The sequence below is a fragment of the Apium graveolens genome, chromosome 4, assembly GCF_009905375.1.
Source record: "Apium graveolens cultivar Ventura chromosome 4, ASM990537v1, whole genome shotgun sequence".
NCBI classification, from domain to species: domain Eukaryota; kingdom Viridiplantae; phylum Streptophyta; class Magnoliopsida; order Apiales; family Apiaceae; genus Apium; species Apium graveolens.
Genome location: NC_133650.1, coordinates 315,579,589 through 315,604,098, shown reverse-complemented (window position 1 = coordinate 315,604,098; position 24,510 = coordinate 315,579,589). Strand labels below are relative to the sequence as shown.

The 24,510-nt window shown below is 31.0% G+C and overlaps 1 protein-coding gene and 1 pseudogene across 1 annotated transcript; both read right to left on the bottom strand.

The window, feature by feature from the left end:
• Nucleotides 1–1,597: 1,597 nt before the first annotated feature.
• LOC141721866 (S-type anion channel SLAH2-like) lies at nt 1,598–6,614 on the bottom strand. The gene is made up of 6 exons (XM_074525008.1): nt 6,459–6,614; nt 5,745–5,936; nt 4,078–4,575; nt 2,995–3,765; nt 2,653–2,684; nt 1,598–2,556 (listed from the first exon to the last, which is right to left on the bottom strand). Exons 2-6 carry the CDS (start codon nt 5,919–5,921, stop codon nt 2,160–2,162), a joined length of 1,875 nt encoding a protein of 624 aa, XP_074381109.1. The 5' UTR covers nt 5,922–5,936; nt 6,459–6,614; the 3' UTR covers nt 1,598–2,159.
• A 13,606-nt stretch (nt 6,615–20,220) lies between these two features.
• LOC141720268 (uncharacterized) lies at nt 20,221–23,910 on the bottom strand (annotated as a pseudogene).
• Between the last annotated feature and the right edge of the window lie 600 nt (nt 23,911–24,510).

The following is a 24,510-nucleotide window of genomic DNA, read 5'->3' as shown; positions in this document are numbered from 1 at the left end:
ACATTACATAATTTTTAGATATTTCCCAAATATCCTTAAAATTTTATATGTTCGTAGATCACTTGGTTTCACTCCCGTAACGAAGACGAGAATGAATACCATTTTCGAATCGTCAATCATTTCTCGCATATCCTCTTGAGTGATTAACCCAATAATTTAATATATTCACGTGGGACTGAACCACGTTACATAATTTTTAAATTTAAAAATAATTTACCGAGCATATCCTGTTTATTGATTTTACTTTCTAAATTTTAGAAACATGTAATGATCAAACTAAATATATGGATAAAAGTTGTTTTTTAATTTGAAAATAACTTTGAATTGATCTCATTATAATTTATAATGATCGAAATAAATATATGGTCAAAAATATATTACTATATACTGGACATCTATTGCAAAGAGCAAGTGATATCCTTCCATAATCATCCAATAATAGAAGAATATTAATTACTTTGGAAAGAGGCCCACAAAAAACATTTTATTTATTTTTTTTAAATATAGCATTCTCCAAAATCTTATAATATGTTTTACAAACAAAATTTGATCAGTCATCATCTCCAACTTAAATGTAATTTTACAATTTCAAACTTATACTCACAACTTATTTATGGGCAAATACATGTGATTTTAACACAAATGTATATATTGTGAGTTGTAATTTACTTCAACGCATCAAGGTTAATACATGAACATAATTACTACAGAATTCCAACATTTTTCATAAATAAACCTCATGTTAATACAGAACAGCTGTCATAAAGGCACCATAATAAAGAAACTAGGGGCATCCAAATTATTCAACCAAGTGTTGATGCACTGATTGAGTTTTTAGACTTCGTTACGGGAGATTAGAAATTTGACTGATGCATGTTCGTGTGTAATTAATTAGTAAAAAAAATCAGTCTAACAGGAGTACATATAAATATTTGCACTTACTATGGAAAATGTGTTATTATTTACTTTTTTGTTTTTGCTAAAGTATTATTACTTGAACCTTGCTTGTTTGCATAAATATAGAAGAAAATGAATATTCAAGCAAGAAACCGGAGGATTAAAGAGTAGAGACTGTAGAACAACTTATAAATCCTGTACTTGAACCTTACTTGAGTATAGAACTGAAACATAGTACAGCCGAGTTAAAGAAAATTATTATGTACCAACAAGTCACAGCTCACTTGAGTATATAAGTACAGACTACTGGGCACTACAGGGCACTACAGAGTCAGGCCCAACCCATCAAAAACCATCTACCCATTTTAAAAGCAGTGTGTATATATTATTAAATCAAATTAATTACTTTATATTAAAAAAATTTAGTAAATATTCAGGTGCATTTCCTTCTATGTTACAATGATCTCAAACAAGATTTGCTAATCTTTTATATCATATGTTCAATTGGACAAATGATTGAACAGACGATTGTTGCAGCATATCTTATTGCGCTTATTATCAGCAATATAAAGTAACGCTTATTTTTCTTATATACATAAACTTGAGGCAAAAGTTTTAGAATTATCATCTCACCGCCAAGGAGGTTCTAACAACCTACAGAAATCAGCCATCTTTATAATGCACGCCATGTACATTCATATCAGTAACTGTGTGGTCTGCTATCTTGATGTAGTAACATTGCTCAAACATAATATTTCAGAGAAGTGTTCAAATGAACAAGTCTAATCTTGTATTTGTTCAATAGCTTGATCTTTAAATTCGGAACTATACTGTAGTAGAAGTACATATTTAAAACGTAGCGGTTTCTGAAATAACTAGAAATAACACTTGCCTCTCGAAGATTTCTAGCAAACAACTTTTCACATTCTATATGATGTGCACAACAATGTCATCGGAACTTCAAGAACTGTATACCGAGTTCCTCTTAGGCCGTGCACACTGCAGAAGGCGTTCACATAGGGGAGAAGTCCCAATGCACCAGCCTTGCCTTATTCAAACATATATATAATAAATTAGGAGATTTCCGGGGGTTGAACTCATGACAGCTGATACAGATAGACACTTAAGCATCCCGTCAAGCACAACCTTCTATCCTCTTTTGTCCAAGAAGTGAAGATGGTTCAACAACGAGTTTCTCTCTCGCAGATGTGAAGATTAAGACAGTTAATTTCTCATGTACTGTAATGCAGTGAGATATTGTTCTAGAAAGCTGAAACATGGGTATTTTCTTCATTGGCGCCTGAACCTGAAGATTTTAGACAGGCCTCAATATCTTTGCCATTTGAGTCTGTAAACTTGAGGTAGTTTTCGGTTTCTTTCATATCTGTGCTACCATTTCTTCGATGGTACCATTTTCGGACAGAGTTTGGCCTTTTGTCACTTATGGCAATGGCAATGTCATTCGGGAAAAGGTCTTTACGCACAAAAGCATGGAAAATTGTTGTCACGAGCAGGGCTGTCACTGTGAATGTTGCAACGACACAAAGTATGATCGACAGTGACTTGGTTATAACATTTGAGACTTCAAGTGAGTACCTAAGGGTTGCAATGGCAGCACCGGTCATTGGGAAAGTGTAGGCCCACCAAGCCAATGAAAACCTATAAATGACGAGGATATAAACCTCAAAACCTCAGACAGTTATATTTTGAAGGAATCTTAAATACCAAATACAGAATTTATATTGGGGAAAATACCTGAATCCTCGGAAGAAATTAACTCGAACAGCCTGCAGAACAAAAAAAAAGGGATGGACTATTAGCCAACAAATATTTGAACTGAACAAGTGAAACAGAACCGCAACCAACTTGATGAGTTTCCATATTTTTTTGAGCATCCTTCTAGGATTAGTATCACAACTTTTTGTACAAACAACACTAAAAGTAAATTTATTAATTACTAAACTGAATGTCATTCATACTAAACCTAAAAATAATAGGAAACGTTTAGAAGCAACAGTCTGTGTTACTGAGAATTGAAATAATGAAATGTAGGTATATGAATAAAGATTTGTGGCTTATTTATGCAAAAGAACTAACCAGTGAGAAATAAAGGAACAGAGCGATGAAATAAGCAATCCTTGACCCAAAATCGAATGATCCTTGTATTCTTGCCCATGCCATTGAAGCAACGCTAGGTGCAGCAACAAAAAGAAAGAACACCGGATGGAGTTCCTTTGGCAGCGTTTCATTTGTTGGAAGCCTCTGGTACAGTGTAACAAACAGGACTGTGTAGTGAGCCAGTCCAACGGCAAAAAAGAAAATCGGTCCTTCTTTCAACCCCAGTGTTGCACCCAGTAGTGCCCCTACAAAATTCCCTACAACAGAAAGATGGTTTGATGGATTTGCCACCTTTGAAAGTCTTCTCTGTCCTCCTGACATCCACTGCCCGTATATCTTCAGCTCAAGGATTAAGATAGGCGTCATGAGGACATACCATAAAGCCTGATGTAGGTCTTTTGTCAAAGAAGGTGGAACTCCTAGAGCTAAGAACAATAAGGCTATCCACGGAGCAAAGAAGAAGTTGACACGTATTGGATGATAGTACTCACGACGAACAGCCTCAAAGTAGAATACAATCTTCAGAATGTAGGTGAAAGCGACCACGCTAAAAAGAACAACGGATAAGAACCATAGAATAATGTTTACTTTCGTGCTAATATGGAGAAATCCCATTGTAGTACTTGTGGCTAAATTTTTCCACATTATGGCTTGGCTGCTGACACCAAGGCATAAACCAAATGAAGAGATAGGGTAACGAAGAAGAAATGGCCACAGTTTATTGTCTGGAAGCAGTATTTCCTCTGAAGGCTGTAAGTTTGATGACAGTACATATAATTGAACAACATATTAGTATTTCAACTAAAGCCAGAACTACATGAATTTCAATTTTCTGGCGTGCAAAGGCACACTATTTGACAAATATGTCTATAATTGTGTAAATGACGCTTGAATGCACACAAATTAGTAAAAGGTAACAATTCCATACAAATGAAACTTTACTTTTTGATCTGTGTATAAAGGTTTTTAGTTTGACAAATAGAAGCTAAATCTTGACATGCAAATTGTCACAAATACATTGAGAACATGAAGAACTTGTAAAAAAAGGTCATCAGAACATACCCTAAGAGTATCCAACTCCGGTCCTTCCAAAGCATCAAAATATCGGTGCACAGGTACATTCTCCATTTCAGTAGTTTTTTTAAGTGTTGTTCCTGTCTCATTTACCTTTCCACGCAAATTTGATAATTGTCTATCTAACTTTCCAGAAAATGTTTTAAAAGAATTGTATCTTTTATCTGTAAGAGTCTTTCTCATGGGGTTTCTGAGGGGGCGGTCAGGAGTTTTTCCACTTACAACTGCATCATTTAACGCAGAGCCTTTTGGTATCGGCTGTGAACAAAAGATTGGCTGTTTGATCTTTGGAATATCAGTAGAAAGTGGAGAATGTGAAACACCGCTGCTGGAAATTAATTCACAATCATCCCTAAAGAGAACTCTTTTCTTCCCCTCCATGTGGTCTTCTGTAGGAGAAGGCGGCATGCTGATGGAAATGGATCGTGTTCTCTGGTGGGACTCAAAATCACAGTTTTGGATCTCAGCTGGATCTATCTTGGTTTCCTAGTGCATTAAACATAAATAAATTATTTAAAATACAACGATCCTTTGCTGGTTAAAAGTTAATAATAACTGTATTACATTATCCACATAGTTGCTATAGCCAGTCTAAAAGATAGAAGATTAATAATCTAACATCTACAACAACATTACTAAGTAGTGAGACTGCCGGTAAATGAAATTTACACTACAAGAAGTAACAAATAAACATAGGTTTAGCAAAATATTTACTAGGAAAGACTTTTCGAAACAATATAGTTTTGGACTATAAACTCCAGAGTCAATTAAATGTTCAATAGCAAATACGTCCGTGGTACTGCAGAGCTTAAAGTAACAGCTATCTTGGTATATATGTTTACATAGACAGTATATGACTAAAAAACATAACAAAAAGTTGAAGTTTAAAGACATTAAAGAAGTTTCTTACAAAGATTCCAACATTATGAATTCATAAATTGGTTTTATACTTTTATCACTTCAAATCCTTTAAACTTGACAAAAAAACCCTGTCCTCGTAGCTACTTAATCTCGATCAACTTAACTCACTAGTGTTCAAAGATCACATGCATGACCCTAATCAAACAAGTTTATTGTCGAAGCAGTTAAGGATTTAAGATAAGATTGATATAGAGATCAGGACACATACAGAAAACTGAAGGAAAAAAAGACTGCAACACCAAAATATTCTTTTCCCAGGAATATTTATGTTTTAGCAATGTGATGTTTCCTATTGCAGAAGTCTAATATGAGTCTATGACAGACCTTAGAGAGCACAAAATTATGAAACATTAAAGTAATTAAGTTCCAATAAAATTTGAACTACCATTACAAAAGAAACAGAACAGGATCAGCAGCTAAACAAGAGCAAAGTGATTGTTGCTTGTCAGTCTTCTTGTTGGTAATAACTTATAAGTATGAAATGCATCATTCAATTAAAGCATGAAGATTGAGAAAGTAATAACTATCTTGCATCATTATCAGTACAGAGTTGAAAGTTTTTATGACAGCATAATTATAAAACATGTAGGGAATAAACCTGATGCATCTGTGAAAGAAAAATATGGCAATCTACATTAATATCTAATTTAAGTATGCCAATAAATCAAAAAGCATGTGATTCACAGTATCAATTAAGAACAACAAAAATCTCGAAGAATGACATATTGACTTACAACGAGAGAAGGAAAGACTGTGTCCAAGTCAGTGTCTTTGTCCAAACTATCAAAGCATTCCAATTCATGAGTAGACAAATATTCAATGAGTGGTGGAAGTGGATCAGGGGAATCCTTTGGTGGAAGTGGATCAGGGGAATCCTTTGTTTCAAAACTCAGGTTCCTATTCTCTTCCATGGTGCACCTATGTACCTGCAGTTCAACATGTTCTAATACTTAATACTTGCAAATTGCAGTAACTAATAAAAACTTGTTGATACTTAGATTGAATGCAAATGAGAATTGTTATATGCACATCAAGTGTTATGTTCTTGTTCCGCTAAGATGTACTGCCCAAAGTGTCCAAAATCGCAGAATGTGAGGGATTGATCTAATAAGCACAAGATTTTAATTTGAAATCTCCAGAACCCTTGCAAGATACAACCTTAACAAGTAGATCAAAATGTCACCTTCAACCAAAATTAGCCTAATGTCAATAGTTTCGATCTTAAGTACTAAATTTCTCCAAACTGATAATCCACTATTAAGGTCATCTTAGAGAGCAATTAGCAATTGGATCAATCAATCATAGATATCTATTTTTAGGCCATCAACTAGCTTCACTTTAATTTCTTTTTCAAGAAAATCAACTTGCTTCAAGAAAATGCAATAAAATTAACAGCCCAGAATACAAAATTGCTGCTAAAACAATAAAATGTTGAGCCCAGATCGTACCTTAAAATGTGAGAAAAACCCAGAAATAAGTCTTGATCAAACAGAAGTTAAACTCAAAAGTGATATTTTAGACTGAAATATAAAAGGGAGACTGTTTAGAGGTAGAAAGTGAGATTTTAAGTTTTGTATCTACCCCGCAATTTATGGAGGAATGAAGGAAACAAGAGCTGTATATTTATATACGAAATATATGTGTTGTGTATTACACATGCATGTTCATGGGACATAATGCAGCTGCATTATGTGAGAGTGATTGATTTTATGTCCTTTTGTTACGTAATTCAATTGTATCGGTGAATAACAAGAATAATCCTAAACGTAATATATCCAAATTGGTGTTGTAAAAATCGGTATTCCGTTCAACTCGGTGAAGTTATGGAATAATGAGTATTTGGGGAGTACTCGAAAATAGTACTCGGTTAAAAACTCGGATAAAATAAATTATTTTTTTTTAATTTAATATTTATTTAACTTAAAGTATTTTATAAATAAATGATATAAAAAATAATTATTATATTTTCGAATATCTCAAAAGAGTACTCAATATAAAAATCCAAAATTTCAAACGACCAGTAACTTAATTTAGTCTGAATTTAACTTATAATATTTTATAAATGATATGTAATAAATCAATTATTATTTTTTATTTTGGCTAGCCTTTTACAATTATTTTAGCATTAAAAATACTTAAAAGTTATATTTCTTTGTTAGAAACTAATGCCAACTTATGAGTTTTTTTTTTTGAAAAATTACTCATTTTTTCAAATTTTTACCTCCAAAATCGAGTTTTTTCCGAGTAATCCGAGTTTTTCTCGAGTTTGACCCGAGTCATGTAAAAAACCGAGTTATAACCGAGTATACCAAAATTTGAATCGGAAATAGGTCTGGATCCGAGTACTCGTCCGAGTACTCCCGAGTTTTATAACATTTATCCAAGTTAGTTGATAATATTCAAATAAATTTCATCAATAACATCCTCCCAAATTGTCACATCACCGATGACACAAAATTTGTACATCTAGCACACATTGTAAAATATACTAAAAATAATAGTAACTAGTAAAATTATGTTTTTTCTTAAGATTTTAAAAAAAATGATCAAATTTTCAAATCTTAAAAAAAATGTAATCACTTTTTTCTTTCTACTCTTAAAAGAGTGCCTCATGTGTTAACTTTTTACCTCTAAGTACTAAATTTGTAAGAATAAATAACATATTTGTTAGGTATTATACCCGTAATCTATCTATACTATTATATTAAATACGAAACAATGAAAATTTGGTTGGTAGTTGGTCTAGTCACCGTAATTATAGTAATATTTAAAATAAAATACTTTCATAAAGAGATAAATATAGATGACATAATTATAATATGTGTAATGGTTTTCGTTAAATATATATATATATATATATATATATATAATTCACCCGGTCGGGCTAAACAACATTATATTATTGATACAATTTTAAATAAAAAATTAAAAAAACTACATATACTTAGTTAGATTTGAATAATCGAGCTAAAATAAAATAATACATATTATTGATCCCGCTAAAAATATTATATTATTGAACCAGACTATAACAAAATAAAAAATTGAAAAGAAATTCGTGGAGTCGATATAATGTCATCAAACTAAAACAAAATAATAAATATTATCCATTTGGTCTAAAATAAAATAATAATCACCCCATGCTAAAATAAAATTAAACAAAATAGTAAGTATAATTAGTTGGATTTGGTTGATATAACGGGCCGCAAACTAATATAATTTTTTTGCCATTAACACATAAAATTTTATCATTGGTTCGAATTTAAACATATTAGACTAACATAAATCTGAATATAGTTAGATGGAATTAGTCGATTAACAGACTAATGAAAATTAGTATACTATTGATCACAGCTAAAATTTATTTTTTAATTAAATATAATAATTTTTCGTAAACACACCTATAAATATCAATAAAAATTAAAATTTCAATCTTTACATTATTTTTTAAAACTGTAATATCACTAATTTATATACCTATGTGTACCTATAAATATCAATAAAAATATAAATTTCAATCATAACATTATTTTTTAAAACTGTAATTTCACTAATTTATACACCTATTTGTATATTAATAAGTATTATCAAATCATATTAATAAAATTTCAAATAAATAAGTTTTATAACTTAAAATTTTTACTTCAAATTAAATTTAAAAATATTATATATTAAAAATAATCCGTGCATTGCCGGGGTTTTAGACGAGTTATCATAATTATCAAAATGGTCAAACTTTAAAAAAAATTAGAATTAGTGTAAAATAGGGCTGCAACTCTATTATTTACTATTATGAAGTTAAAGCAAGTCACTGACAAAAGTTTTGAGACGGGTATCTATATTAAAATTCCGACACTATTTATATTTATTTTTTCATATTTATGTATTAAATTTTCGTACTTAAATATTGATTATTCGTATAATTTCATACGGTGGTGTTCGTGTATATAAAAATGTCTTACGAAAAGTAATTTTTAAATTGAAAACACGTTGTCATATACTCCATTACAAACACTTCGAGCTGTCGAACAAATCTGAGAAGATTATATGTAGAGATGCGACAAAAACGCAGCCTTTTTATTTAATCTTTGAAACCTGTCATATTACTCCTGTAGTTCTCGCATAGGTTGATTCCTAAAAAATAATATGATTCATCATTATCGACTACCTAATCAGTTTTAAGTCAAGCTTATCAAAACATTTCATACTCGTCGACATAATAATTTATGCTATACCACAACTGAGTTATTTTAACTTGTTCGCTCTAGCATCTATTAAATTTATAGGTCAAAGTCCACTAGTAACCTAGAAATAATATAAGAAATTTTTAGAAAATGATTATTGCCACATGTTAATGAATGGTTCGAAATTGAACATGTGTGTGTTCTTTTAGAAATAAATATAATTAATAAAATAAATTGATGTTACCGGAATATATATAATAATATTATTTACACGGCCAGAATTTATTTGCAAAAATACAAAAGACTCGGTTGAGTAGGAAAAAAGTTATACTACTCCCTCCGTCCGTGAGTTGTTTATGTACAATGTTTGCACGTATTTCGAGTTTTCAATAAATTATAGTTTTATAATGTTTTTTTTTAAAAAATATGAATAAAAGTTTAAACATGAAATTTTTTTTCAGAATTTTTTTTTAAAAAAAAATTATTATGAAAGTATATTTTAAACAAGCATTAAAAAATGTGCCGAAAAGTAACGTAAAAAACGATGTGGCACTGATGGAGTGGTAAACATTACGAAGGGGACAGGCAGCTAACAACTGTACAGAGATTAAAATATATTGATGTAGCGTACAGCAATTGTTGTCTCAGTTTAAATTATGAAGTCAAATTTTATTTTAGATATTTTGAGCTAGAAATTACTTCACTTCTTAGTTCTTGAGAAATGATTAAGATTGTAACACAATGATTTTTCAACTTCGGTAGATAAATATATTTAAAATAAAAATCAGTTTATGAAAATTTTCACTTTTCATAGTCCTTGTGATGAAACTAAAAGAAACTATTTAGTAGATCTATTTTTTATCAAATACTCCCTCTATCCCATTTTGTTTTTCTTATATTGACTTTCGGTATTGTTCACGTTAAGCGATTGACTATTAATTTATGTCTAATCTATAATATCAAACATAGTCATGAGTGATCTCGTTGGATTCGTATTTATCAGTACTTTAATACAGTGAAATTTTTATATTTAATACTAATACGAATTTAAAGATATTAACAAACAAAAGTGTGCATTGGCAAACGTGTCCAATACAAAAAAATATATGTATATTTTTTTACATATATATATATAAAATATATATTTTACATATATATATATGGTAAATACAATTTATTTGTTCAGGAAGTTGGAGGTGAAATGATTTGTTAAAAGACAAAAAAATTAGGTTCTCATTTGTGTGTGTTTAAGTTGGAGAACAAGAGTGGTGTGTGACTAGACTTGCAACTTCACATTGATGTCGATAATTTTAAACAACCTAATTTCACCTCAATTTCACAGATAATAGAGGCAAGACATCATCATTCTAGGTTTGGGAATTCAAGAAAAGCAGGATAATTTTTAAGTTTTAATCATACTAGATTAAATTTCGTGCGATGCACGGGCTATGCTAATATTTCAAATTTTTATTTATTATATTATATTATAATTTTAATATATTTATATAATTATATAAAAATTATAAATTTATAAAAAAATTAAGATAACATGTGATCATAATTTACTAGAATAGGAAAACTATGTCTAGTAGTTTAATGGTTATATAATACTATTTATTTATTTTTTAATAATAAGATAAGTTGTGGTCGAAGTATAGTAGAGTAAGTAGAATATATCTAGTAGTTTAACAATTTAGTAGTTTAACGGATATATAATACTATTTCTTTCTTTATTTAATAATCAAAATTAGGGGATAACCGTTTAACCAAATTATATCTCATTCTGGTTATTATAGTATCGTAATCGTATAGTATAGAGTTAAGAATTTAGTAGTTTAACAGTTATATAACACTATTTATTTACTTTTGAATAATAGGATAAGTTGTAGTCGAAATTTAGTAGAATAAATAGAATAAATCTAGTAATTTAATAATTTAGTAGATTAACAAATATATAGTATTATTTATTTATTTATTTAAAAATTAAAATTATTGAAGAGTAATTGAACCAAATTATACCCGATTTCGATTATTACAACCGGTAAAAGGATTAATGAATGTTTGCAAGGCCGCAAGATGTATGATTATTATAGTGTAAATACATGCCCACGTTATTGAAATTCCCAAGCAAACAGTTGTCGTTTATCTGTCACCTGCTGCCTTACTCGGCCGTGTCAGAGTGCTAGGTTGGCCTCACCCACTTTGTTGGAAATTTTGAAATTCCACTGTTTTCCACTGTTTTTTCCCGTTTTTTTCCGGGGGTTTTTTTTACTGCGGCACCCACGAAGATCCGGTAAAGACACGGTCACATATGTGAAAAGAATGCCCAAAATACACCAGTTTTCAGCTTGCAGTGTCCAAAATATCCGTATGCACTAATTTCAGCCTAAATACCCACATATTACGCATTACACACATGCGTATTTAGACTTTTTAAAAATTGTAAAGAACACGTATTACAAGAATGCGTGTTTTTTTTGAAATTAGTAAGAATACGCATCTTCAAGATGCGTATTCGCTAAAATTCAAAAAAGGAACACGCATTCTGTACATGCGTGCTCTTTACAAATTAAAAAAAAATAGAATCTGCATGTCAGTAATGCGTATTCAGTGGGTATTTAGGACGAAACTCCCCGCCAGTCAGCATTTTAGACAAATTTCCCCAAATGATGGGTATTTTGGTTTTTCACCCGACCTGTGTTCCGTAAATAAATTTTGACTTCTTTTCCTCAATAGTTTTTTTAAAAATCATAAAAATGGCCTAATAAAAATTAAAATATGAGAAGCATGGCGCACTGGACCCACTTACTTCTGGCTGTACCATATAAAATTTATGTATTATATATTTTTATGTATTATATATTTGTATGTTTGAATAGATAGATACGGTGCCCGTTTGGAAATTTTAAAATAAATAATTTATAACTTAAATCGGATAAGTAATTAATAAGTGATAATTTGATAAATGCTTATAACTTATACAAGTGTTTGGATAATTTAATTGAAGTCAGATTTTTTTTAAATGAACTAAAATAAATAATTTTTAAATATAATTATTTTAATTCTTATATTTTAAGTTAGATTAATATTTAAAAATATATATTTTTAAAATTAATATTTAACTTATCAGCTTATAAATTGTAAATTCAACTTATAAATTGGGTTGACAAACACTCATCAATAAATTTTTACGGACTTATAAGCCAATAAGCTGGCTTATAAGATTTGTCAAATAGGCACATAGTCTTGATACTTAATTTAATTTAGAAGTTGTTTAACTTTCACATTTCTTATGTAAAAGATATTAACCTTATATGTTATTGATTTTATTGTGTTATATATATATATATATATATATATATTATTTGGTATTTTTTTTTTCAATCCCAACTAAAAAAATAGTTATAGAACTAGTTTTCAAAAGTAATAGTCTTGTTTTTATTAAAGAGGTTCAAATATTGTTTCTTGATATCGGAATATTAGGTAAGAACTATTTGTACTAAATTTTATACGGTTTGTCTAGTGTATGCTCATGAGCACATTCTAAAAAAGTGTAATTAATGAATTGTAAAAGTTTTATTAGTGGAGATTTTTGTACATACACGGGTCTATCATTATTAATGAGCGCTCCACCACTATTTTGTGATACCTCATCAAGTACCAACTCTTAACATGCTCATGAATACACACTAGAAAAATCCAATTTTATACACAAACATTCTTCTCTACGCTAACATTGCGATTGGATTTTTATAATAAAAATTCACTTTAAGAGACCTTTAAATATTTTTCTTATTAGACCCACAAATCTTCCAGACAGCTCAATAGTCTTTAAGTAAAAGTTTTTAGATCCATCCTAACTCAAGTACATGTTCGTTTTGGGATTACATATTTTCCTTCTAATATTTTTCTAGTAGGTCTTCCCATGTCCCATTTATCGAGTATAATGACGTGAATCGTACATGATACAAATACCTAAAATACACATTTATCAAATTGGGTGTCCAGTTTTTTTTTGTAATACCTAAAATGAAAAAACGTATCTATAGTAATTTTTCGACATACCCAATTCTCAATATGTATTACACTTACTCAATTAAAAATTGTGTAATTAAATGGTATTTTCAGCTATATATTTTGAAAATGGGTATTTTCGAATAATTCACTCAAGAAATGAATATTTTTCATCATCACCCGCACCATTTTACCCTTGGGACATTAATATTAACCAGTATTCCAGAAATCTCTAGGCGTGCCAAGGCGGTGAGGGTACCTTTGAGAGATTAATCGGCAAGTCGGAGATTAATCGGACCGATTAATCGGAACATTAATCGGAAGAATATAAATATCATTTTTAATTTTTATAATTATATAATGATCAATATGTCAAATATTTGTTTGAAAAAAGAAATTAGAATGATATTAAACAATATCTACACATTTGAGATGCGTTATGTACTAATTATTGTTTTTACAATATTAACTATATTTTAATTCACACTTTTAAATTAATTATAATATGTTATTTTTATATTTGAAGTGAGAAAATAAATATATTAGATTACTTGTTACTTTTTACTAATACTTTATATTTGAAATTGACATGATATTGTGTGAAATTATGAAATTAATGAATTAAAATTATAAAAACGTAAAAAAAATATTTTTTTAATTATTTTCCGCCTAGACCGCCTAGGACCGATTTTTGACCGACTAGCCCGCCTAATCCCGATTTTTACCCAATTTTTTGAAAAAACGCCTAAATTATCGCCCAGGTCCGAGTCGGGACGTGTTATCATCACCTAGCGCCTAGGCGCCGCTTAGGCGACCGCCTATACCGATTTTTAGAACACTTATATTAACCGAAAATCCGATGTTGAGAAATAATGTTATCGATTAAAAATTAATTTTAACTCAAATGCTTGCGCAGCCCTAACTCTAAAATGTGTAAACAAGTTTCCTTGGGTTGTATCTCCGGCTCTATCCACACTGTAGGCGGCCCATTTAGTTTGGACCTAGTTTGCTTTGAGATAAGTTGAGCCCAAACAGATAGATCTAAAATCTGTGTCAGTATTATTTTTAAAAGTTACCCTCACACCTTCCTCGTCTTTGACAATTTTCGAAACTAGACATTTCATAAAAGAAGTGAGGGATATATCACTATACTAACGACTGAATGTTTACTCCCGTCTGTTAACATTAGTCTCGCTAACAAAACATTTAGTGTATGATCTCGGGAGTTGTTAATATTTTTTGTAAAATTAAAATTATTTATCAGATAAAGGTCGAATTTGAATTTAATTCGATTAATGGCAACCTAATGTAAGTATGAATTCGTTTTTTAATGCTAGTTTAAAATAAAATTACTAATTTCAAGTACAATTTTTATTAAAGGCAGGATAACACTTTGATATTCCAAAAAGGTGCATGTTAAGTGATATAAGATCACGTAAGACGTAAGACGTCGTCCGTTACCAGGACCGACTTTTGGGTAAAACGACCAAGACGAATGTTTAGGGTACAAAACTATGCAAATGTTGTATACAAAATGAATTTATGCATTTATACATGTAAATGCATTTGATCATGGTGAATATTAATATCATTTGTTTGTTTGCATTATTGCATAGTGATTTAAATGCATGTAAATTATACCTTTACGATTTTCAACAATAGAGGCGTCATTTCAAAAATTCGTACAGGGCATTCAAACTTTAAAAGCGGTTATGTTTACCATCTTGGAATTTTAGATGAACTTGTTCCTTAATCATAACTAGGCCTAGGGAAGACATTATTAAGGCTGACAAAAAAACAAATTACTTGCTTAATCATAACTCGGTTAATTCTGACAAAAAAAAGTTACTTAGGTATAATCTAATTACCAAGCCGTCGACCGCCACCAAATTATGGCCCTAATGGAACATGGTTGGTCGAGCATATTGACACACATGCAACTAAAAAAAGGATTAGCATAATCTGTTAAGGAACCAGTTACTCTAAAACCTCAAGATGTCAGAGAATGACCTTTTTCAAGATCTTATATTCTAACATAATCCATCTAATCAACATTTAACTATGGGCGCGAGAAACATTATAACCATATTATGCACTAATGAAAACAAAAAGTAGAGGTTGTAATTCATTGCTTTTAGCTGGATGCACCTTTTTTCACAAAGTGAAGATGAATCAATATACAATTAGAGTATTACTAAAAGTATTAATATGATCATGTGGTATCAAAGTAAAGGGAGAATTAATGTCATGATTAATATAAAGATTTTGTCTGATAACAATAAAATATATGCATGCATTGTATGCTCAAGAAAGAAAACAAATTGAATTTAAAACCTTTTGATAAACCACACTCAAGTTTTGATATGTTTTTAACTCCGTATTAGGATGATACTATCCGTTGTGGGTCAAATCCGCACGAATTTGTTATTAGATATATCTCAAAAGGTCTCATAACTGGCTGCTTATATTCTATAGTCAAAATTATATCATTTACAAAATTAGTTTCAATCCATTTATATTTTATTTTACACTAAATGTATAAATATAGATATGAGATATTTATTCAAAAGGAAACACTTTGTTTGGATATAAATGAAATATTATGAAAATAAATTTGTTTTTTCAACAAAAAAAAGTATAGTAAATATTATGAATTATGGCCAATTTGGATAAAAATTATATCAAATGCTAATATTATAGTGTTATAATATTAAATTGGAGTTGCTCTGACTTAGATATATGAACTATTATTGATAAATTGTACTTCTACCAAACTTACAAAATCTGAAGGTTGTTTATCATACCGAACTATCAGGTGTGCGGTATATTATCACAAACCACAGATTATTTTAATAATAAAAGTATGATTCATGATAAAATAATAAGTTAGGTTAGCGAAAATCGGAATTTAATTTTATATTATTTTCATTTCTCATTTATATCAACAATCCAAACGGTCCCCTGGTATCGTTGTAACAGGATGGAGCCTGCAGATAATGGTCCAAAGAAAGCCTCTCAAATCTCAACTCAGCCTACTTCTACTAAAATTTCGGGTTTTATATCAAAGTGGCCACCCAACTTGTCAAAATCTATCACTTAGAACACCAATCCCCACGGCCATTTATTTAAAACATTAAACTCATATATTATATCACGCCGTTATCTTATTAAAAAAAATTAACGGTGAGGCTTAGGTGTCAGCTGACATGGCAAGTCCACACAGTAACGGCTATTTTGACCCGCTTTGACCCTCCCTCCCGTTTGAACCCCTTTTACAGATATCATACACACATATATATATATATTAGGGTTTCATATTCAACATATCAATTTCTCTTTATTCTCTACATATCTTTGTAATTAGATCTAGAACTATCATAATCTTTGTCCATAAACCACATGTCCGCTATGTCGAATTCATCATCTATTAAATCTGATCAGAACTTGATTTTTTGTTATTGCGGTATTAATACTCGATTGTGTACGTCATGGACTTCGAAAAATCCTGGAAGGCGTTTCCGGAGTTGTTTGAAAAGAAAGGTAAATATTTGAGTTGTTTTCATTTGTAATTATGTAGAATCAAATTTAATCGATTTTGTATTTTACTTTCAGGAGGACAGAGGTTGTAATTTTTTCTTGTGGATGGATGAGGAGTTGTGTGGTAGAGCCAAAAATATTATTGTTGAACTGAACCAGAGGAATCATAGTCTTGAGGAGAAAATATCAAAGGTGGAGGAGAAACTGTTGAAAGTTGAGGAGAAATTGAGTAAAAAAAAGAAGAAAATAAAGTTGATCAAGAAGCAAAAACAAGCTCAGAAGACTAATTTATGTACTGTTATAGCATGTTTAATTGTTATTATTCTTACAATCTGTGTTGGTAGGGAAATGACAACCAGTAGAATAAAGTATTTACCTTGATGAAATGATTGCAATGTTCTTTGGCAAGCTATTGTAATGAACTATTATTGTAATGTTCTAAGGCATGAGGACATGGAATCCCAGTTAGGTCAAAATTTATGCTATCACATGACCTTTTGTCTAAATCAACAGTGACAAACCTTGTGTTGTACTTTACTTGATATCTGCTCGGGCCATCCCAAGCTGCCCTCCACTTTCTTGATTGAGTGATTCTTTCATCAAGTATTTTCATTATCTTGGGGCACAGCTGCAAATTGCAGTTTCTCATCTCATCTCGCTTCTCTCTAACTCTTGTTAGCAGCTGTATCTCTATATTCATCAACATACTGTCACATGCATTCAACATATAAGAAATTACAATCGTATATGCACTTATTATGAACGAATAAGTAAGAAACAAACAAGTATTACACAAAATGATCAAACGAAATCCCTTATCGAACAATATACACAACAAAAAATGAACAATACAGAAAGGAATGATAGTTACCTTGTCGAAAGATAGTTACGAGTTACTTTAATTGTCCACAATCTCTTGAATATAGGAGCTTGATAGTGTCGTTGTGTTTACATTAGGGTTTTTATTTATCCCCAAAATATAATTCAGCCACCAATATAAGGGGTTATTTGGCTAAGTCGGGTTATGTTTATAAGTCTCACTCTCCTGTGTTATGTCAGTTGCCAAGTAATCAATACGTGGAACATATGTGGAGGACCAACTCAGCATTTTCGAACGTTTGTTTATAAACTAACGGAAGTTTTGAAAAAATTAACGTTTTCCGTTCAAATTTAAAAAATAGGATAACAGCGTGATATAATATATGAGTTTAATATTTTAAATGAGTCGCCGTGGAGATTGGTGTTCTAAGTGATAGATTTTGACAAGCCGGGTGGCCACTTTGATATAAAACCCCTAAAATTTCAGTGTGCATCTTTGGTCATGCGCACATCTCTTCTATATATAATAGCACAAATAAAAGTTGTGTTTGTGGGAATCTAACTCGAGTTGCTTCATTCTTCTATACAACCTTGTATCACTATATCATATTGTCACATGTGCTTTTATCATACACATAATATGTAAGTGTGCTAAATGAATAATTTATTTAACTTTAAAGATAGCTACTTGAATTCCGCAAAAAAAATGATAGTTACTTGAATATTTGTACAATTAATTTTAAAGAACTGAATTCCAGATATAAAGTTAGGCATAGTACATAAATGGATTATTATCTTATTTATTATTATTTTTTAGTTTGAAAATATATTTCATATATTTTTAACATATTTTTTATTATAAAAAGTAATTAAAATGTACATATATAATTTTTGAAGAAAATATTGAAAATAGAATCGCCTATATATAAATAATCTAGATTGATAATAAATATTTAGATAAGTTCGAATTATAATGAGTCAATGAATTTTAGTTTATTTTGAATTTGAAATCAGAATTTGGCCCATTGTTCAAAAAATACTCGAAATTCACTACAACATAAGTGGCCTATTGTAACAGTAAAAAAAGTGTTGTTCAAGGCCAAAAAGTGTGGCTCTAAGTTAAAAAAAAGGGCTATGGTTACACTTTTGTGAAAAAACAGTTCGTAACCAATGTGGCCGCTACCTTAGGGGTCTATGTTTACACTTTTCAGTTTTTAGGTTACATTAACAAAACTGTGCCCATAGATGGTATACGCCTATACTTTCACATTTATAGTAACATTTTGAGTATTGTAACCATAGACTTATAGTCACACCAGTAATTTTTTTTGTTACATCAAATTGTTGTTACCAAAACCCCTTTTTTGAAAAACTCTGTTTTCATTGGTAACACTTTTTATATATGGTAACATGTTTTTAATATACATTATTTAGCTTTACTAACAGTTTTTGTTGGCTTTACCTACACTTTTAAAGTATTACTAACATCAAATTGTGACCATTTACATCACAGTGGCTACACATTAAAAGGCTATGCTAACACTTTATTTAAAAAAAAAGACAATATAGTGTTTGAAAATACCACTTCCCATTACATAACCAACAACCATTTCAATCCAAAATCCACAATGACAATCCAATACATAAGCAGCCAAAATATAACTACTGCCAACAATATATCCAAGGTAATCTAAATAAACTACTACCAACAATCCAAGGCAAGCAAAATAACTTGATACCACCAACCAATTCAAGTACCACCAACCACCAACAAGTTCCAAGCCTACCAACCACCAACCATACCAAAACAAGTACTCACTACTAGAAAAAAGACCTTAGACATCGGTTTTTAACCGATGTCTATGTAAAAAATGTATGATGTCTTCGCGACTGATGTTAAATGTATTTTCTCATAGACATCGGTTAAAAACCGATGTCTATGTAATATTACACATCGTTTCTGAAAAATTTCTGATGTCTAATTCACATTGATGTTATATAATTGTTTAATGTCAAGTTCAGAAATGTAATATTAGGACGATTAGGCCTGTTTAAAACTATAACACACAATCAATATTTATAAAATAACATCGGTTAAAAATAAAAAACCGATGTCTATATCTTATTAGACATCGATCATTTTCTAAGTACCCGATGTCAATGTTGATAATAGACATCGATCATTTTCTAAGTACCCGATGTCAATGTTGATAATAGACATCAGTTGTTTTCTAAAAAACCGATGTTAGTATGATAAATAGACATCGGGTATTTATTTTTAAATCGATGTTATTACCCTGTTTTCATGTGCTAATATTCCTTTATTAACATCGAATATTTTATTTTTCTGATGTCTTTGTGAGTTTAAGACATTGCTTTTATATGTGTAAACTAATGTTATTTATGGTTTTTTAACATCGGTTTTAATAACAATGTGATGTCTGTTTCTATTATAATTAAACTGAGCATCTCTGTTTTTGCATGAACCAGAAAACTCCATATGGTAAAATCCAATCAACCAACAATTTTCCATCCAACCAACCAACAATTTTCACCCATATGGCATCTCATTTATTAAAAGAGAACGATACACTAAATCTGATACATAAACAACAATCCAAATCAAATAATGTATACATAAATAATGACAGATCGGTTACTGGTGAATCCCTTCCTACATAATGTATACAAAAAAAGGAAAAAAACAAACGAATAAGAATTTCTAACCTCCTTCTTGAAGTAAAATGTGCAGGCACTGTCAAATTCCGAGACTTGATGAGATAATCTGCAAATGGACAAAATCGAATTTAAAAACATACTATTACTTAAAACTTTAAACGGACAAAAATCGGAAGATATCAACTAAAAAAGAAAAATACATGCAAATAACAAACCTAATTGATATATTTAGGCAAACCTAAATATATAAACACAAGAACACAAACCTAATTTATGTTAAAAAAATGCAGATTTATGTAAATATATATACATGCATATTTAAAACAACTCAAGAAAAAATATAAAATTAGAGTACAAACCTTATTTGGCTCAATGAATCTCAAAACCTGTTCAAAAAGGAAAAAAACCCATTAAAATTTATGAACAAACCCTAATTGAACAAATGTAACCTAATCGAACATACAAACCTAAATGAACAAACATACCTGTTCAGAAATTCGGGTTTCTCGTAGATGGATTTTGATTAACTGATGGTGTTCTTCAATTTGGGGTTTAATTAAAACCTATGTACTTATTATAAACTGATATGGTGTGTGTGTGAGATAGAGAGAGATGGAAGAGAGAGAGGGAGAGAAGCAGAGAGATGGAAGAGAGAGGGAAAGAGAACCAGAGAGAGTGAGCTCAGAGAGAGAGAGCAGAGAGAGTGAGAGTGAGAGAGAGAGCAGAGAGAGTGAGAGTGAGAGAGAGACATGAAAAATAATTAGGGGGGAGAAACGGGTTTTTTTTTGGTTAAGGGGGGGAATATTTGGGGAATAAGGGGGGAAAGTTTCCGCATTTTTTTTTAATTTTTTTTAAGTTAACCATCGACAACGGTTGTAAAATACAACCGATGTCTATAAAACAAAGACATCGATTATATAGAAAACCGATGTCTAACTAACGTTTTTCATTTTTGAAAAATAAGTATAGACATCGGTTATTTTCTGGACCGATGTCTAAAACAATAAGTAACATCGGTTTTAAAATAACCGATGTCTAAATGAACTTTAACATCGGTCGTCTGAGCAACCGATGTCTAAGGACCAATGTCTATTGACAGAATTCTAGTAGTGACTAGAAACTAAAACTAATAGACCACATCAAGATCATGATTTACAATATCAAACCAAAATAGAGTTCAACTGCATAAAGTATTCCAGTTGCGTAGTCTTCGGCTGCTCTCGGGAGCTCCACAAGTTTGCACAGCTGCATCCAGGGCATCTAGAGCCCATGACGGTGGTCAGAACAAGACCTCCTTTTGTCGAACTGCCTTGGTTGATCTTCTAAGAGCATTAGGGGGAAAAATCTAACAATACATCAGATGTAAAATACTACTTCATTCGGATAAAACTTATAGACCCTGGTGATGTGAAAGATCCTATTTAATTATATTAAAAGGATATTTCACATCACGGGGAGTTTTAATCGAATGATGTAGCATCTTACGTCTGATACAAAGTGAGATTTTTTCTCGTCTTTCACTCTTCATGCTGGCACATATCTCTCTTGCAAAAAGAATCTGAAACTGGTTGGTTTCTAAATAGGTTAAGTTCAATGCATTTATATACGTAAGTAACTATATAAGATTCAAGTTCAAAGATTATTTAGTGGGATGATCTCCGTTTTTAGCTTATATTATTTTAAAAGCACTAATCAGTGTTTTAGGAAACATTCTAAAGACCCTACTCCACTGAATGTCATGAAAATTTAATAAATTTCAAGAGAATACCGAATGTCTAAAGACAACAGGAGATTACCTGAATAAAACTCTTGTCTTTTGCCCCAGAGACAAGAGCATAATTGTCATAATCAGTAGCAATCATATCATAAGGTTCCTTAGAAATGAACGTCAATGTCGAAAATCGTAGATAACACTTCCCTTTTATCATTTCTTGCTTCTCTAGATCTGTTACATTTTTCTCCAGATCTTCGTCTGAGAGACACTGAACATTTCCCCTTATACAAGTGATGTATCCATCTGAACCCCATGAACACAAAAGGTATCAACCTGGATTGCAGCTTTTTTCTCGTTAAATGTATACACTCCCTGAGATGGAATAACTGATTGATCAGAAAGATAAAACTACCTTTTAAAGTTCCTTATAGTGAATAATAAAGAAAAAGACCGCCATTTTGTTATTATGCAGTATTACATGTCAAATGTTTCATACACTTGTGGCTTATCTCTAAGCAGTAAACATGATATTATGTCTCTGATTAATTGACAAAGAGGTCTAAACATTTAGTATGCTTCAAGAGGTCTAAATATCTAGTTTACTTCAGTACCAATATTTTAGGTCATACTCTACAAAATCAGCAACAAATTATATTAGCATATGTTGATGCAGTAGCAATTGAAGTCACAGCCTATGTGAAATAAACCAAGCTCCGTATTATCGTAAAAAAGAGTCTTTGCGATGAAAAAGCACAGACTTACGATTCTTGATAACTGCGTGGAAAAGTAGTTTTATTATGTATTTACCTGTGTGCAATGATAATCTTCTTGCCCTGCTCCTGCAAATCCACGCATGAGTGAAGCAACTTCGAACCACCTCCCTGAATATCTTACTGGATCAAAGTTCTTTATTGTCATACCTTTCATTATCATCATCATCATCATCCCTATTTTATCTTCAGATATTGTGTCAATTAGAAGACTTGGCAGAGTATCTGACACATTTGCAATTCCATATACGTTCTGGTGATGAGTAAGATTTGCCCCCAAAACCTACAAAGGAGAATCAAATATGGTTAAACAATTATTCAGTTTAAAGTCAATGATATTATCCTTGCATAATCCACCTAATTTACAGGGTCGTGCTCTATGAAGAAGAGATTTTAGACTGAGAACAACTGTTCTGCACCTCTGAAAAAGTTGAGAACAATTGTTGTGCACATTCTACAGCAGAACTTGCTTGAAGAAATTATGTAAGAAATGACAAGAAAAACACAAAGATGGGTTGTATGAGAGAGAAGTACAAAAGATGTAGTGATCCTAGATAATGCATTCCTAACCGCAACTTTATTCCATACAGGATTCTCCTCAGTAGAGCATGTTATTTTTTATCCTTCTTGCCACCCCTCTTTTTAAATAAATCAATGAAAGAACAAATCAACCTTATGTGTATTAATCAAACAACATCTCCACACCTAGCATACATATTAATCAAAGCTGTACCAAGAACCACATTCAAGTTAAACCCATGTTTTCTTACATATTCATGCACCTAACAACCCAAACCAATAGCCCCCAACTGCGAACAAACAGATAACACACTCACAAAAGTCGCGGAATTAAACTCAACACCCAAATCTCTCATCCTACAAAACAACGCAACAGCCTCAGTAGCATATCCAAATTGCTCGTACCCCGAAATCATCGAATTCCAAGCAACCACACTTCTTTCAGGTATTCCATCAAACACCTTCTTAGCAAAACCCAGCTTGCACATTTCACGTAAAAACTAACAAAACTAGCCTGAACAAACACATTCAAACCATACCCAAATGCCAAAACATGACAATGAACAACTCTACCAAACCCCAGAGCAGATAGCTCAGCACAGGCCTTGATTACAGCAGTTAAAGCATAGCTTGAAGGCCTTACACAAGAACCAATTGAAGCCATAAGGAAGAGTGAGTGATGGACTGATAAAAACCTGATTGTAGAACAAGAAAACCTCATTGCAGTGAATTAATTAAGAAACCATTATGAAACAAGAAAACCTAATGAAGACCCGATTGAATCCGATTGATGAATTCAGAGACCTGATAGATAGTAAGATAGAAAATTTTTAGAGAGAAGAAATTTAAGAAAAGTTAGAGAGAACTAAGAGAAGAGAATATGAGAGTTGTGTGAGATGGGTTTTGTTAGTTTTAGGACAAAAGTAAAATTTTAATAAATTTAATTCCCCCGCTCTTGTGTTTATAAAAATTTGGATTCCCCGCTTATATTTTTCATACGGACTGTCTGAAATTTCATATTTTGGCTACACCCTTTTTAAGACCAATGGTAACATCAATTTTTGTGTAACAGTAAATGCCTAATTTTCTCTACGGTTACACTAAATGACACCAATGATTACACTGAAAATATGTGTAATCATAGATAGCCAAAAATAATTTTAACGCACCTATGGTCACACTTTAGCTGGTTACACTGAAAAAAGTCGTTACAACAGGCCATATATGGTATAGTGATTTGACTACATGACTAACCGAAAAACAT

Bases quoted from the DNA above. Each gene is read 5' to 3' on its own strand.
- LOC141721866 (XM_074525008.1), bottom strand. From the start codon at position 5,921: ATGGAAGAGAATAGGAACCTGAGTTTTGAAACAAAGGATTCCCCTGAT. The intron at 3,766-4,077 runs GTATGTTCTGAT...TCAAACTTACAG, and splicing joins CGGAGTTGGATACTCTTAGG to CCTTCAGAGGAAATACTGCT. The intron at 2,557-2,652 runs GTATTTTCCCCA...CGTCATTTATAG, and splicing joins AATTTCTTCCGAGGATTCAG to GTTTTCATTGGCTTGGTGGG.